The sequence below is a fragment of the Momordica charantia genome, assembly GCF_013281855.1.
Source record: "Momordica charantia cultivar OHB3-1 chromosome 11 unlocalized genomic scaffold, Mcharantia_2.0 BLBB01000011.1, whole genome shotgun sequence".
Lineage (NCBI taxonomy): Eukaryota > Viridiplantae > Streptophyta > Magnoliopsida > Cucurbitales > Cucurbitaceae > Momordica > Momordica charantia.
In genome coordinates this window covers 22439943-22458298 of record NW_028275159.1, presented here as the reverse complement: position 1 = coordinate 22458298, position 18356 = coordinate 22439943, and the positions used below count along the sequence as shown (strand labels likewise).

At 37.4% G+C, this 18356-nt stretch overlaps 1 protein-coding gene across 1 annotated transcript; it reads left to right on the top strand.

Moving 5' to 3' along the window:
* Positions 1–1611: 1611 nt before the first annotated feature.
* Positions 1612–5651, top strand: LOC111023685 (putative UPF0481 protein At3g02645). Its single transcript, XM_088119650.1, has 4 exons — positions 1612–1639; positions 2227–2262; positions 4244–4722; positions 5007–5651. Exons 1-4 carry the CDS (start codon positions 1612–1614, stop codon positions 5649–5651), a joined length of 1188 nt encoding a protein of 395 aa, XP_087975776.1.
* Positions 5652–18356: the final 12705 nt, after the last annotated feature.

Here is an 18356-nt window from a genome sequence, read left to right as displayed (position 1 = left end):
AGATTCAAAGAAGTAGAACCATCCTTCCGAAAAGTAAACTAGAGGAGAGAGAACCAACAATATATCTCAATACACGCTTAGTTGCAGACAAATACGATAAGGAAGGAGTGTGGATAAACTAAGAGAGTCGACTAACAGAGAAAACAATATCAGGTCTTGAGAAGGCAAGATATTGAAGAGCCCCAATAATAGCTCTATAAGTATGAACATCAACAACTGAACACAGAGTAGCAGCATAAATAACAACCTTTATAGACAAAGGAGTACGACAAGGCTTTGCGGCAGCTATACCAAAACGAGAGAGAAGATCCCGAGCATACTTTGTTTGAGAGACATGAATACCATTGGTAGAGCGAGAGATTTCCAAACCAAGAAAATATGTAACACCACCAAGATCCGTCATATCAAAATGCATACGAAGTTGAGAAATAAGACCATCAATATAAGATGGATTATTCCCTGTTACAATAATATCATCAACATAGAGTAACAAGTATGTATATGAACCAGCCGATTGATGAACAAACAAGGATGAGTCTGCAGAGGAAGCCATAAAGCCCAATTTAAGGAGATATGAGGTAAAACAATCAAACCAGGCACGGGGAGCCTGTTTCAATCTATAAAGAGATTTAATCAATTTGCAGACATGATTAGGATACATGGAATTAACAAACCCTTGAGGCTACTGCGTATATACCTCTTCATTAAGTTCTCCATATAAAAATGCGTTCTTAACATCAAGTTGACGAAGACTCCAACCATATTGAGCAGCCAATGAAAGAATGATACAAACAGTAGGCTTTTTAATAACAGGACTAAAGGTTTCATCATAGTCAATACCCTCTTGTTCATGATACCCTTTTGCTACCAAACGGGCCTTATGTCTAGCCATAGAGTCATCGAGGTGTCGTTTAATGCGATACACCCATTTACAACCAATTGCAACCTTATCAATAGCTAAAGGAACAAGTTCCCAAGTTCGTTGCCTAACAAGAGCATCACATTCCTCCTTCATGGCCTGTTGCCAAATGAGAAGTTGAGAGGCCTTAGAGTAAGAGGAAGGTTCATCATTCACAGTAATGATAGATTAAGCAACAAAAACCTTCTTTTTAGATATCCCTGATTTGCCTCTAGTTTCCATTGGATGGATATTTGTGGATTGTGGAACACAACTAGGAATAGGTGTTGGTGTTGGTGTATTCATGTCAACAACAGAGGAAGAAATACCAGCAGAACCATGAGCAACAGATTGTACAGTATGTGATGCATCAACCAGAGAAACTGGTGCTGGTGGATGTGTACAAGACAACCCTAAATCAGTAGTTGGAGTATGAGTAGAGAAATCAGAATCAGAGGCAGTGGAAGAATCTAAGGGAGAGGTAGTAGAAGAAGATGATGAAACCGTGGAAGGGCTAGACAGAGATGATAAAGTAGACAAGAGAAGAGGTAAAATAGGAGAAGGAGAAGAACGGGAAAAAGAAGTAGCAGTAGAGAAAGGAAAATAAGATTCATCAAAAGGAACATGTCTAGAGGTATAGAACTTGTGAGAGCTCATGTTGTAGCACAAATAACCCTTATAATCTAAGGGATAACCGAGAAAGACACACTTCGATGTTTTGGGTAGAAGTTTATGTGAATTGTATGGCTTTAAAATAGGATAGCAGGCGCAACCGAATGTTTTAAGATGAGAATAATTAGGGAGTCGACGAAAGAGACACTCAAAAGGAGATTTATGAGCTAAGGAAGGAGATGGTAAACGATTTATAAGGAATACAGCAGCAGCGAAGGCAAATGACCAGAACTTAATAGGAATAGAAGCTTTAGTCATTAGGGAAATGGCCATTTCAACAATGTGACGGTGTTTGCATTCAGCCACACCATTTTGTTCGGGTGTGTAAGCACATTATTTTTTATGAAGAATGCCACGAGAATTGAGATAGGAACGAAAAGAGTCATTTATAAACTCACCCCCTCCATCACTACGAAAGAGTGATTTATAAAATTGACCACGGCCTTGATTTCCAATATTACGACCACGACCCTGATTTCCTTTATCGCGAGAGCTATTTGAGTTATAAACAGGAGCCGTGCGAGATGGATTCGGAACAGTAAATAGAGCAGTATTTTGAGAAAACAAATCATCTCGTTTCACCTGCTTGTCCAAAGCAACTTCCTCCGATTTCATAAGAACATGGAGTTCATCAAAAGTAACGGATTGAGACCGAGTACCCATAGATGTGCGAAAGACATTATACTCAGACGGTAAACCATTCAAAGTGTAAATCAACAGATCCTCATCATCAACAACTACAGAGACATTTGCTAATTTGTCCTTAACCTCCTTAATACGTTTTACATAATCATCAATAGACTCACCGACTTTCTTGGATATGGATTGAAGATCAGATTTGAGGTTAACAACATTGGTGCGTGAGCTTGATGAATAATGCTTCTCCAGAGTGTCCCAAATTTCCTTCGGAGAGGTACTACCGACAACGTATGCTAGGGCAGATGGAGATAAAGTAGCATTTATTAGCGTCATAAGAGCTTGATCGCGTGCAATCCAATCTTCATAGGCGGGATTAATAGATTGAGATGACGATTCAGATCCAGATTTTGTGGAAGGAAGAAATTTCTTTGGAGGTGGTTTCAATCCATCAATAAAACCAAAAAGCTTGTGAGCTTTTAGAATAGCCATGAGTTGAAATTTCCACAAAACAAAATTTGTTGAATCGAGCCCGATCGAAATCAAATTACAGATGTTTGACAGAAGAAAAATCGATGAATTCAAGTCTTTGTCAAGTTGAAGGGAAGCCATGATTTGATAATCGAGGACAAAGGAGATTGAAAACCGTTGCGTTGGTTGACAAAGGTCAATAATGGTGAATTTCAGGAAATGGTTATTGACACATGGAAAAGGAATTAGAAGACAGATGTCATATCTGCTCTGATACCATATGAACTTCTAATGCAAAGGGTTGAAAGATAAAATCAATCTCTCATTTATTAAGCTTTAAGAATAGGAAATATATACAGTGAGTGGAGACAATAACAAACTGTAACAGACTAATAACAAATATAACAAATATAACTGCTAACTAGTACAGATAACAATTTAGTCATTATTTTTAAATTTACAATTTAATCATCTATATTTTAACACTTTTCAATTTATTTTTGGTGTTTTAAAATTTATACACACATTACAATAAGTGGGAATTGGAATTTGAATTCACGACTTTTTTTAGTCGATGTTTAAATTAAATTTACATAACATGAAAAAAGTTTTGAGAAGTTGTTCTTTTTTTTTTTTTTTAAGAAAGAGGAACTACTTTCATTGAGATATGAGAAATTAGACCAATAAAAAAGAAAAAGTTGAAATTGGAAAATTAAATCTTCTCTTACTTTAGTGATCGGTCAGGCGTGGTTAGATTTCTTTCGAAAAAATAATAATAAACTCAATATGGGCTTTTGTATTGGAGGCATAAAACAAAATATACTACAAAAACAATTAACTACTCCCCACGTGCTGTCCTAGAGTTTGTTGTAAAGATATTATTAAAGAAAGACTTTTTGTATTTGTTTTTGCTTCCAAAAAAATAATAACAATAATAAATTATACTAATCGAGGATTCAAATGTGATAGTCTAAATTTTATTGAAAAAAAGTCGATAAATATTTTTAAACAGTTACAAAGACAAATATTTAAATGAGTAAATAAAAATTTTGAATAAGCAAACAAATATTAATATTAATATTATGTTAACATTTATATTTTCATATTTTATATCTGGTTAATTTTTGTTGTGATACTATTGAAATGGAGAAGGTTGAATTCGTCGTTGAGATACTTATAAATGAATTAAATTTATCCCATGAGTTTAAGCTTTTAGATTGAGTGGTGTTTATTTCACTTTATAATGGTATTAGAGCGGAATGTCTTATTTTCAAAGGCTTACGTTGTCGTTTCCTCCCTATTTATTATAATTTCCATTCGGTTGAGTGGTGATTTATTCATTGACATCAAAAACGGTTATCTTTGTATAAGAACGTTGGTGGGCATTCAACCATATGGCTGAAACAATCACTATGGCATTGCCATCAGATTCAATTCTAAGCACAAATCTTGAGTGGGTTGTGAAAATCAATGAGCTTCTCCAACGAAATGATTTTCATACAGCTTTTGAGACTCCAATTTCTATCTTTCAAGTGCCAGATTGTATCAGAAACGACAGTCCAGAAGCCTTCACTCCTCGTCGTATTTCCTTGGGGCCTTACCACCATTCTCAACCACAGCTGCTCAAGTTGGAGCTCTTAAAGCTCGACACAGCAAAGAAGGTGAAAGACCATATCAACCTTCCTGAGTTCCACCAACTTGTCAGTGACAAACTCAATCCATTGGAGCTCAAAATCCGAGCATGTTTCGGCAAATATTTTGAACTGGGATGCGAGAGTTTGAGTTGGATAATGCTCATCGATTCCTTGTTCTTGATTCGCTTGCTTCATATCTTTGCTGAAGTGGAAGTAAAGTGTTATGATAAACGCCATGAACTCCCATTGCCAGAGCTTGATGCTGAACACCAACAAATGTACCTCAATCCTAAAGCAAGTTTGGTGGCTCGAAATGAGATCGTGGGTGACACTCTAATGTTGGAGAATCAAGTCCCATTTTGTGTTCTCAAAGAAATTTTATCAGGAACTCAAATCATCAATGATTTGCCAGTCTTATTATAAAAATTCTGTGTCTTGGTTTCACCATTTGCCTTAAATTCATATTCTAGCTCCACCAGTTTTCTTGACCTGTCTCAAACTTTCCAACAATCTCATCATTTGCTGCATTTCCTATACCTCTTAATTTTGAACAAGAAGGAAATGGAAGCTAAGGACTATTTTGGTCCCGGCACGACAAGTCTTCTATGTGTTTGCTTCAATATATTAGCATCACTTCTCCATATGGACGTAGTTGAATTACTGAAGGGGAATTCATTGGGTCAGTCTAATCTTTGTTTGAAATATTTGAGGCATTGGTTCGGCCATCTTCATTTGAGGATAGCTTTCCTATGATCCCCTCAGCCTCAAAGTTGAAGAAAGTTGGAGTGGAATTTCGAGCAACGTATAACTTCCAATACATTACATTTGACAAGGAAGAGGCTTCTCTCTGGTTGCCCGCCATCACTTTGGATTCTACCTCCCATGTAATATTGAGAAATCTAGTAGCATTTGAAGTCGGTGCCAAGTTCAATCCACCAAGTTTTTCTAAATATGCAGCCATTATGAATGGACTCATAGCAACTACAAACGATGTCAACATTCTAAAAGAAGCTCGCATCATCATTAATAATCTTGAGAGTGATGAAGAAGCTGTGGAGCTCTTTAATGGGTTTATGAAGTTTGCTTCAAAGAGTGAATCATCAGATACTGAGTCTAGTTCTAAACCAGGTGACATGGTAAATATGGTTGAAATCATTGAAGAAGTAAACAAATATTACGAGAGCAAATGGAAGATTAGGGTGACAAAGTTTGTAAAGAAGTACGTGTCCCCAATGGTCAAGATCTTTTCTATTTTGGTCGTCGTGTCGCTTATAATTTTTGTGATTGTACGTACATTATGTGGATTATTATTTAGTTGTCCAAGAATTTTGAAACCGTAAAAGAGTGTGCTTTTTCTTTTGTGTTTAATGAGAAGTGTGTTGTTAACGTTGTTTATATTGGGTAAAAAGTGTTTGGCATAATAAAAACGCTAATATTTCAAACTTAATTTTTAAAAAATGAGTATAGTTACAAAAAAAATTACTATAATGGAAATAACTAAATTACAAAGGACTCAACGGCTATGGATGAGAAAATAAGGAATTCAGAAGGAAAGATATATCTTGATGACCTTATTGTTGGGTGATTCCAACTTACGCTAACAGCACAAACAATTTCAGAAAAGTATATAATAGCGACTAACTAAGTTCCAACAATAAATATAACAAATAAATGAGTAAGGGAGAAGAAATAACACACTGATTTATAGTGGTTCGATCAACGTGATCTACATCCACTATGACGATCCATCCATTCTATTCATATCGACCAAGCAACAGCAAAAATACAAGGTTGGGACAAAAATATAGAAAAATTACAACACCCAAAACAAGGCTTGAGACCCACTAAAAGGAACTCACCTTCAAGAAGAGTGATACAAAATAATGAATAAAATACCCAAGGAATTTTGCAACACCCATCACCCTCTTCCTCTCTCTCACTTTCGGCACTCACACATAAGAAAGAACCCACAAAGTTTTTCTCTCTCTCCACTGTGTTCTCTTTTGCCAGCAGCTTCACCAAGAAAAAAGAAGCCACTATTTTCCCTTTTTTTTTTCTTATATCATGATGGGTGCCCTAAAACAATGAACTATTTTTAACCTACTGTAAAAACAAATGAATTGGAGAGTTACTGCTAGTCCAAACAAACATTTTCAGCATAGAAACAAAACGGGCCCAAGGTTGACACACGGGCCAACAAATTTCCACCTTGCTGAAAAACTCCACCTTGCTAAGAACTCCACCTTGGTTCAAGAATGAATGAATGAAACGCCACTTATTTTCTGATCCCGAAGGTCACTATTTAACCTGCTTCTAATTGAAGCAGGTTCATGCATTTCTCAAATTTTTTGGATGGCAAAGTCTTCGTAAATGCATCAGCAATATTATCTTCAGTAGGAATCTTCTCAAGGACCATAGTTTTCTCAGCAAATACCTCCCTTACAAGGTGTAAATGAACATCTATATGCTTCGTTCTCTCATGATAAACATGATTCTTTGACGAATGAATAGCACTTTGGGAGTCACACCACAGGATAACAGGATCATCTACTTGAATCAATTCACCAACTAAGCCCCTAAGCCATAATGCTTCTTTAACACTATCAGTTAAAGCTACGTATTCAGACTCAGTAGATGATAATGCTACTACATGCTGTAAAGATGTTTTTCAACTAATTGTATTACCAAATAAAGTGAAAACATACCCCGACGTGCTTCGTCGTTTGTCTGGATCTGCATCAACATATCCCACCAAGGGATACACAACTCTGTAATCTCCAGTATATACTAAGCCATGACTGTGAGTTCCCTTTAGTTACCGAAGAAGCCATTTCACTACTGTCCAATGAACCTTCCCTTGATTTGACATAAATCTGCTCACAACACGCATAACATGAGCCAAATATGGTCTAGTGCAAACCATCGTGTACATCAAGCTCCCCACAGCACTATTGTATGGAATATCCTCTAATCTCTCTTTTCTTGCACAAAACTTGGACACTGTTTCATAGATAATTTGAAGTGTGGCCCCAAATGAGTTTTTACTACCTTTGAATCTGTCATATTAAACCTGCTCAATAACTTTGAAATGTATCCCCTCTGAGACAAAAACAAACGTTTGGAATTCCTATCTCTTGAAATTTCAACGCCCAATATCTTCTTTGTTGTCCCCAAGTCTTTCATTTCAAATTCTGAGCTCAACTCCACCTTCAACTTATCTATCTCTACTCTATCCTTGCAAGCTATAAGCATACTATCAACATAAAGTAGCAAATAAAGTTTGGTTGCACGTCGTACCTTTTTAAAATACACACAATGATCAAACATACTTCTTTTGAACCCCTTTGACAATACAAAACCATCAAATCTCTTGTACCATTGTCTAGGAGATTGTTTAAGTCCATGAAGGGACTTCTTCAACAAACATACTTTGTCTTCTTCACCTTTTATCTCAAAACCCTATGGTTGCTTCATATATATATTTCTTCCTCAAGTTCACCATGGAGAAACACAGTTTTGACATCCATTTGCTCAATGTAAAGATCAAAGTGGGTAGTCAAAGCTAATATCACCCTTATCGATGTATGCCTGACAACCGGTGATAATATTTCATTATAATCTTCTCCTTCTTTCTGTGTGTATCCCCTTGCAACCAGTCTGGCCTTAAACCTCATCTCATCGTCATCTACCAGTCTAGGTTTAAGTTTGTAGATCCATTTACAAGATACAAGTCTTTTACCTTTTGGCTTGCTAACAAGCTCCCAAGTCTTGTTTTTGTTCAATGAATCAATTTCTTCCTTCATAGCTTGCTCCCATTTCTCACTATCATTGCATTTTATAGCTTCAATGTAGGTGGATGGCTCAAGTTCTGCGAGTTCATCAGTAACTTCTAGTGCATAGGCAACAAGGTCTGCTTCACCATATTTTGCTGGAGGTTTGATGGTCCTTCTCACCCTATCTCTGGCGAGGTTATAATCACTCAAATCAGTCTACTCAATCCCCTGTGCTTCTGATTCTTGATCACTGCCATCATCCTCATCAATCTGCTCAGTACTAACTTCTGGTTCAGTACTTGTTGATGTGTTTGGTATGTTGTTAGAAGTGACTTGCCTTTGGATTGAAGTGGGCTCTACCTCAATCTCAAATGTATCTAAGCCTTGAGATGTTTCCTCTATTGATGTTTTCGATTTTGAGTATGACATACTCCATTCATCAAACTTAACATCTTTGTTTATTATACATTTGCTTCTATTCGGTTCCAAACACCACATTTTGTAGCCCTTTACTCCTTCTGGATAACCTATAAAGACACACTTTAAGGCTCTAGGTTCAAGCTTGGCTTGATTTATGTGAGTATATGCAGTACATCCAAAGGCTCTCAAGTGAGAAATGTCTGGTTTTACTCCACTCCACATCTCCTCAGGCATTTTGAATTCAACAGCTGATGAAGGTGTTCTATTTATCAAAGAACACGCTGTGGTTGTTGCTTCCCCCCAAAACGACTTGGGCAAGTTTGATTGAGATAATAAACACCTTACCCCTTCCAAAATGGTTCTATTGATGCGTTCAACAAGACCATTTTGTTGTGGAGTGTAACCAACTGTTAAGTGTCTTGCAATACCATGTGTCGAGCAAAGTTCATTAAACTCTCGATTCACAAACTCAAGTCCTCTATCAGTCCTGATTTTCTTCATTTTCTTCCCAGTCTGATTCTGAACCAAAGTAAGCCAATCCCTGAACTTTGACACTATCTCACCTTTATGCTTCAAGAAATAAAGCCACACTTTTCTGCTATAGTCATCCACAATGGATAGAAAGTACTTGACTCCTCCATGAGTACTCACATTTGCTGGCCCCCATAAGTCTGCATGAATATAATCAAGCTTTTCTTTTGTGCAATGTGTTCCCTTTGTGAATTTTACCCTTGTAGACTTGCCAAAAATGCAATGTTCACAAATAGGAAAATCACCCACTTACTTCAAGCTTAAAATCCCCTGATTACTCAACTCTTTCATGCCTTTCTCACTAACATACCCCAAACGTGTATGCCAGAGTTTTGTAGCTCTGACATTTCTATCCACATCATCAGAAACAAGTGAGAGATTTCCTGACACCGTCTGACTACTTAGCACATAAAGCCCATTTTTGAGCTTTCCCTTTAGCTTCAACAGTGAGCCTTTATATACTTTCATCTCACCATTCGCTATCTTGCTGGTATAACCAAGCTTATCTAAAGTTCCAAGAGAGATAAGGTTTCTTTTCAAGTTAGGGATATACCTCACATCAGTCAAAACTTTCACCAGATTATCATGAAGTCTCAGTCTCACCGTGCCAATCCCTTTGATCTCACAGATCTGATTGTTACCGAGATAAACTTTTCCAACTTGCAATGGTTTAAAGTCACTGAAGTATTCCCTTGAAGGTGTCATATGAAAAGTACAACCTGAGTCCAAAACCCAGTCGTCTGACCATTCATTCCCTGAAACCAACAAAACCTCAGCTGATTCATAACCATCCAATATATTTGCTGAACTCTCCCCCTCGGCCTTTTCTTGGTTAGACTGTTTGTTCTTTTCCAACAAAGGACAATTTCTTTTAAAATGCCCTTCCTTCTGACAATTGTAACACTTTTTACCTTTCGCTCTCGATTTTGACCGAGATTTCCCTTTCTGCTTGCTGTAATTTTTCTTCTTTGCTCTATCCCGAGTATACAGTGCTTCACTGTCCTTCTTCTCCAGCTTGATCTCAAGTTCTTTTAATTTCAAAACATTCAGAACTATCTCCATATCCAAGTTGTCTCTTCCGTACTTAATTGCTGTCTTGATTTCTCTATATGAATCGGGCAGTGAATTTAACAAAATTACCGCTTGATTTTCATCAGACATTTTCTCACCAATGTTGGCTAAATCAAGGAAAATTTTATTAAACTCATCTAAATTTGCATCTAATGGTTTTGAAGGATCCATCCTAAAACTAAAGAATTTCTCCTTGAGATATATCTCGTTCGACAAAGACTTGACAAGATATAACTTATCTAACTTTTGCCATATCTCTAAGGATGTGGTGGCATCATCAACCTGTCGTAAAACATTATCCGACAAATACAAAATCAGTGTACTAAAGGCTAAATCAAGCATTTCTTCCTTCTCTTCTTCCTTCATTTCAGTGGGGTAATTCTTCGGATCATCAAGAGCTTTAGCAACCTTTTGTTGCACTAAAAGCGCTCTCATCTTCTTTTTCCATAATCCAAATCACCCTTGCCATCAAATTTCTCTAGCTGAAACTTAGTAGCCATTTTCAAGATTCACCAATAAAAAATCTTTCCAAATTTTCTGATAAATGCTTTCTGTAAAAAAATGCTCAAACGAGGCTCTGATACCACTTGTTGGGTGATTCCAACTTACGCTAATAGCACCAACAATTTCAAAAAAATATATAATAGCCAATAAGTTCCAACAATAAATATAACAAATAATTGAGTAAGAGAGAATGAATAACACACTGATTTATAGTGGTTCGATCAACGTGATCTACATCCACTGTGACGATCCATTCATTCCATTCATATCGACCAAGCAACAGCAACAATACAAGGTTGGGACAAAAATATAGAAAAATTACAGCACCCAAAACAAGGCTTGAGACCCAGTAAAAGGAACTCACCTTCAAGAGGAGTGATACAAAATAATGAGGAAAATACCCAAGGAACTTTGCAACACTCATCACCCTCTTCCTCTCTCTCACTTTCGGTACTCACACATAAGAAAGAACCCACAAAGTTTTTCTTTCTCTCCACTGTGTTCTCTTTTGCCGGCAGCTTCACCCAGAAGAAGGAACAAAAAAAAGAAGCCACTGTTTTCCTTTTTTTTTTTCCTTATATCATGATGGGTGCCCTAAAACAATGAACCGTTCTTAACCTACTATAAAAACAAATGAATTGGAGAGTTACTGCTAGCCCAAACAAACATTTTCAGCATAGAAACAAAAGGGGCCAAAGGTTGACACACGGCCCAACACTTATGATAGGAGAAGATATCCTATATTCAAAAGAAAATATATCTTCATTGCCTCAAGATTCTCCGCAGATTCAGCTAACAAAATTTCCTAGATGTATTAGAATTCCAATTCCACCAAGGATCAGGATTCAACTCCTATATAAATAGGGAAGTAACTCAAACCCTGCTCACGAACTCTACACTTTATACTCAACTACTCCGATTCTGACTTAAGCATCAGAGCTTGTGTGGCAAGAGCCACACCGATCTTTAATGCTGTTCTATTTTGCAGGTCTCGTCAATCCTTTTTATTATAGAAGATTGGTGCGAATTTGTCGAAATTCCAGGAGGCCAAATTCCTACATCAACAGTAAAGAATCTTAGATTATCCGTATCAAACTTAAAATATGTCATGTAGACAATAGTTACCAATTAAGTTTCATGAATCTATTGTTAAATTGACATAATAATGGTTAAACAATTTACTCGATAGTTTAAATGGTTAGAATAGTACAAAACAACGTAAACGTGTTGAAAGAGTACTTGAGCACTTATTTCAACCAAATAAACAATATAAACAAGTAATAATCAAACCAACTTTCTCACTCGCTAAACAAGTAGAGAAAGCTAAAATGATCATGGCTCAGTGATAATTGACATATATCTCCAATCAAGAGGCTGCAAGTTCAATCCACCACTCTTGTTTATTATACTATAAAAGATTGTGAAAATAAAATAAAATAATTGGGTGCCTTGCGGTAAGAGAAGAAAAGTGAAAGAAAGTGTATGGAGATCAAAGAGCGAGAAAAATTATGTGTTGGATGAGACTAGTAAGAAAAGTTATGTTTGTTTAGGATAATAGATACATAATTTATATAAAATATTACAAAAATATAACAAACTCATAAAAATTAATTTTAAGGCAGACGTTATCATTATGGAGTTTCCTTCACTCTAAATCTTTTTGATCTAAATCGGACTATGAACCGATGATCGAACTCATGATAGTTATATTAGTTATTGTGATTGATCAATTGATTTCCATAATTTGGTTGTTTTTTTTAATCTAGGATGTTCTTTATCGGTCTTTTTATTATTTTTGTGCCGTTGTGAAATTCATATTTTTTCCATAAAATAAATATTAATAATAATAAAGAAAAGACTTGATTAGTCAATGCATTTCACTAATGGTCTCACTTTGAGACATACACCAAAGACAAAGACAATCATCTTTGTAAAATTGCGTTGGTAACTCGTAGTCAGTAAAATAATTAAATCATAACTCAATAATAAATTTTTACAATTGAATTCATCAATAATCAACTTTAGGATAAAATAATTTTGGGAACTCGTATATTTTGCTAAAATCATAGCTCAATAATATGTCACTTATAAAATTCACACACATGATGGAAAAATCATATAAAATACTTAAAATTCCCAAAGAAGCTAAACATATAGAATTTCAAGCAACAGTTCATAAAAATAAACTAATAACGGAATAAGTCATTGTAACAAAATTCATACATAAATATACCCTTTCAAATTTTTTTTATACTAAACCATAGAATTGAGTTAGAAATATGATACAGTTTTTAGTTATACTAGTTTAGAAAATTTTTCCTACTATTTCCACTAGGTTTTTTTTTTTGGCCATATCAGTTGTATTTAAGAATGATATAGTGTATAAAATAAAACCTGAATCCAATGCATTTTTTACGGTACCTTATTATGTTCAGAGTATGGAGACCATAGCCCTTTATCCTATTTATAGACTTTCCCTAAACCCCATTAAGCCCAATGTTAGGAAAATTACTTACCAATAACTTTTTTACTTCCACAGTTGGTGAAAAACACAATCAACCATGCACAATAATAAGAGATACAGGGAAAACGCACAATACGACACAAACAATTTATACTGGTTCACCCAACTATCGGCTACGTCGTCCAATCGTCCGCAACAACGGATTCTACTATGATTTTGGGATAAACAATGTGTAATACAATAATCTCTCAAATTTAGAGGTCTCAACAAAAGCCCCTAGCTTCTAGGAACTACAACAATAGAATCTTATAAATACAGGAATGAAAAACCTCACCAAATACCCACGAGAACTAGTTGCCGATGATGCACTACAACCCCTAGGGATCTCGATCTTTTTGCTCTGCCAAAGTTGTTGCTGCCACAATTTTGTGCAACTACACACCACGACCGGCCCTTCAAAATATGTGCAATGACACACGAATTTTGTTCCCACAGCTTATGTTTTCTTGTCAGCTCAAAACCAAAAAATTGAGTTTGTGACATACATATATAAATGGAGGCAAACCTAGAAGAAAAGAAGTTTGGGGCTTTTTAAGTTTCTTAGCCCAAATTTTAACACTCTTTATTTTAAGTGTTTTGATTTCAATTCTTAACAATCTCCCTCTAGGAGGCAAAACACCAATTTTACCGGCAGTGTCCCTCGTATTAGCAAACCACCACCACCAAGGCTCAGTTCTAATTGCACCAACAGTAATTTATCAACACATCTTCTTGGCACCAACCAATGCTCTACTTCCATTGCACCGACGACTTCTACTTTATTCTTGACACCAACCAATGCTCCATTTGTGATTACCTAACACTGAGCAATCCTATGTCGTATTGTCTATAAAAAACATAAGAGACAAAGTCACGTGCTCTCACTCGAACTAAGTGGTTCCTAATGTTTCATTCTTCACTCACACCCAACGACTCCGGAAGGAAAGCTTCTTCACTTGGCCAACCTAACCAAGCCCGTTCTCAAACTAGAGACCTCACCCTCAACCTCAGTGCCAACTGTAGTCTTTCTCCTAAATGCACTTATTCGCTTATACAACTTCATCAGCTCGCCAAACCGTCTGACAACTTGGCTATATCCTGACAGTCTACTGAACAAATTACTGAGCTATTTTCTGTTTATTTTTCATTTTTTACTTACCAGCTGTTTTACGTACTTGAACTGATAGTAGATTCAACTCATTTGTTCTGACTGTCAATACTACTAGTTCCTTAAAAGTCTCGCCCTCAAGGTCATAGATTTGTATTCGTCCAAGCTTTCTCCTCTGCTATCATTTGATTGGATTGACAATATTACTCATGGTGGCCTATCTCTTATTCTTTAATTGACGAAAAGAAAGCTTCACGACTACCGTTGTTCAGGAATGATGTAAACAAGTATATTATTATTAGGCTATCTGAATATAGAGATGTAACATGGGTTTTAACAGTTCTGTCGAATGAGTTGGGAAATGATTGTTGCATCATTGTCGATATTGCTTCTATAGATACCAACATTAACTGTAGGGATGAGAGTGCGACACCAGTGCAGACATTTGTAGATACTGATATTGACCCTAGAAATGGAAGTGCAACATAAGTGCAGTCCACTGTGGATACTTATATTTACTCAATAAATGGAAGTGCGACACCAAATCAGACGACGATACATACTCATATTGACCCCATAGATGGAAGTATGACATCAGTGCAGTTTACGAATATAGATACTCATATTGCCCCACATAGATGGAACGACATTAGTGCAGACCACGACTATAGTTACTCACATTACCCCAAATATGAAAGTACGACTCTAAATACTCACATTATTAACTACATTCGGAAGAATCGTGGGATTAATATTATTAATTACAAAGTATAGAGAGGAAGGGAGAAGGTCTTAGAATCAACTATGGGGTCACCCAAACAGTCGTATGCACTTAATCTGCAATTTGCAGCAAAGTTGATTGTGAAAAAATCCAGGTACCGTAAATACATTTATTGATACTGTATATGTGTATATTTACCAAACATTATCGTACCCATAAAGTTGAGCTACATACATGTTATAGGAAGCGAAACAGTCCAAGCAAGGATGGAAACCAGACCGAGAACCAAACTACTACCGACTGGGGCCGACCCAGAATATCCGGGGTCGGTCCACCCAAAGGCCGACCCGACCTCGATGCCGAGGCGGGGTCGGTTCCGAGGCGCAGAGGTGTTCTCGGGCATTGACTGGGCGTTTATGTTGAACGCACGCGCTAAGCGTGGTAACAATTATATAGATGCAAGCGCACACCTGTCAGAGTAATATAAAATGGACGGAGTATCCAAGTATCGATCCTCAAGGACTTCTAAACAATTTCCAAACTCTAAAGTTTTAAAGAATAGTGAATGTTGAAATGAGTGATTCTTGTAAAATGGGAAGTGGTCACAAATAATGGTTTTGGATTTGGGATTTGGACTTATAATAATAAAACCTAGCCCGAATTACTTCAAGTTAGCCATCAAAGAATCAAGGACATGCTAAGGACAATATGCATTTTACTTTAGAAACCAACGACTACGCTTCTCACTTGACTTATGTCTAAGCAAGTTCAACGTCCTAAGACATTCCCTAATATGTCTATTATGAGAGATATCTTAGTTTTAGGATGGAAATAGTCGCAACCTCGGGTTAAGGTCCTATGTCTAGGCTACTTAAGCGGAACCCTTATGTCTAAGGCGCTCCTCTCCTCGGTTTAACCACTCAACAATGCAAATAAGCAACCTTTTCAGTATTGACTTGTTAAGACTTACAGTGGCCTTCTCTAAATCCTAACTTTTTGGGAAAACATGTTGAGCAATGAATGGAAAGTAAAAACACTACTTCTTAGCAACCCTTTTTAGACATAAAAGGCTAACTATCCGTAACCGGGCCAGAGACGGGAATTTAGAAAGACATATTGAAGAAAATACAGCAAGTAAAACGGTTGAATGTGGAATGCATGTGTGAAAAACAAAAGTTAACTAACGGAGAGTTTTTATCGGGATTAAGAGCTTCGCCCTTCTCTTTCAAGCAAGGGGGAGTGTCACGTGCTCTTTCCTCCAAAAACACAACTCTCTTAACTAAAAATAAAGTAAAGGCAAAGAGAGAATAAGCAAAGTGCTAGATTTTTATATATTTGAATAAGTAGAAAATAACTAAGTACAAATGGAAACAAAACAAAGCTCAATAAAAGAATGTAAAGTACTCGGGATTTAAAAACCAAAAGCAACTAATGAAAGCAACTCAAAAGTACTTAGAAAGCAACAAAGAAACACTAAAAATGATCAAGAGAAGGAAGCAAGGCTTGATGAATTTGGTGGAGAAGTTGCTGGAATTTATAGCTGTGCAGAATTGGTTAGGTAGGTCCTAAAACGATGGTGAATCACCCATTTCCAACTCTTTTGACTGACCAAATCGTGCTCAAACTGATAGTGGAACACTTCTTCTACACGTATGCATCGGTTGGAACCACCAAAACGCATTGGAAGACGCGTTTCATTAAGGGCAAAGTTGGAAGAAAACCAGTTTTTCTGCAGGCTTCCCAGGCGCCTGGCGCCTCCCATGATACTTTTTCGTCTTTTTGCTTCTTTTGATTAATTTGCACTCCCAAATGGTCCTAAAATGTCATAAATACAATATAAGCCATCCACAAACCATAGTATATGAATTTTGCATGAATTGGAACTCAAACGATCGAGAAAAATCCGAAACAAAGCTGAAACATAGTAAAAACAGCATCTAAAACCTTCTTTTTACGCATGTAAACAAGCGTAATCAGGCATAGGTCGGGAACACCTCCCGATCTTTCTCTTGACCCCTTGCCCGACCGCCTGGTTTTGTAGAACCTCGACCCTAATGTTGGAGCCCCCAACGAAACACCTCACTACCTAAGAGGCCCGATGATGTGAAAGACCTAGGGTTCGAGTAAGGAAACCCTAGAAGGTGAAATCAACCATAAATAGGAGGGGGAGTCACTCATTGAAGGTAAGCAAGTAAACCCTAATTACCTCGTTCTATAATTATCTCATTGCTGACTTTAGCATCGGAGCCAGTGTGACCAAGGTCACATCGGTCTAAGGTTATTCGGTTTTGCAGGTATCTGGTCCCGTGTTCATCGAGTTGGGTGCGAATTTGGCAAGAACCGAGGAGGCCAAATTTCCAGCATCAACAATTGGCGCCATCTGTGGGAACGATACGAAATCCGAAGCAAGCTTAGCCGAAACAAGCCCAAATCCAAGGAGATTGGAATGGAGCAAGCTAATATGAACCCCGATGGGGGTTAATGGTGTTTTGGAGAAAAGAACCCGAGTAGGGCAATCGACTGCTCGGGAGAGATATGTATGAGCCCTACTCATCCACTAGATCGGTGTTTTGGAGAGGAGAGCCGAGCACCCAATCTACCGTCCGGGAGAGATATGCCCGAGTCCTGCTCATCCACTAGATCCGTCCGCCCTACGAATGGGAGAACTGGCCGAGGAGGTCGAGTCTATCCCTTTGATATCCGAGGATCGGCGGGTTAACAGTGGAACCAGGTTAGGAAATGAGGAAAAGACGAGCCTCATATATTTCCTCAGGAGCAACGCCGATGTATTTGCATGGTCGCATGATGACATGCCAGAAATTGATCGAGAAGTCATGGTACACCGACTCAACGTCGACAAAAGCTGTAGACCAGTTAAACAGAAGCGTCGTGCCTTTAACCAAGAAAGGAACGAGATTGTGGCTGGGCAGGTAAATGATCTACTAAAAGCAAGGTTTATTCAAGAGGTGCATTATCCTCAGTGGATATCCAACGTCATGCTAGTAAACAAGCCCAATGGCAAATGGAGAATGTGCATCGAATTTACGGACCTAAACAAGGTCTGCCTTAAGGACTATTTTCCTTTGCCTCTGATAGATCAACTGGTCGACGCTACCGCTGGACATAAAAGACTGAGTTTCATGGATGCATACTCTAGATACAATCAAATTAAGATGCACCTACCAGATCAAGAGAAGACCTCTTTCGTCACAAGCCGAGGCTATTTTGCTACACAGTAATGCCATTCGGGTTAAAGAACACTGGTGCAAACTATCAACGAATGGTAAATCGGATATTTGCAACACTGATCGGCAAAAATATGGAGGTCTACGTGGATGATATGCTAGTAAAAAGGCGAGAAGGCAATCAACACGAAGCAGACTTAGTAGAGGCATTCGAGATCTTGAGAAAGTA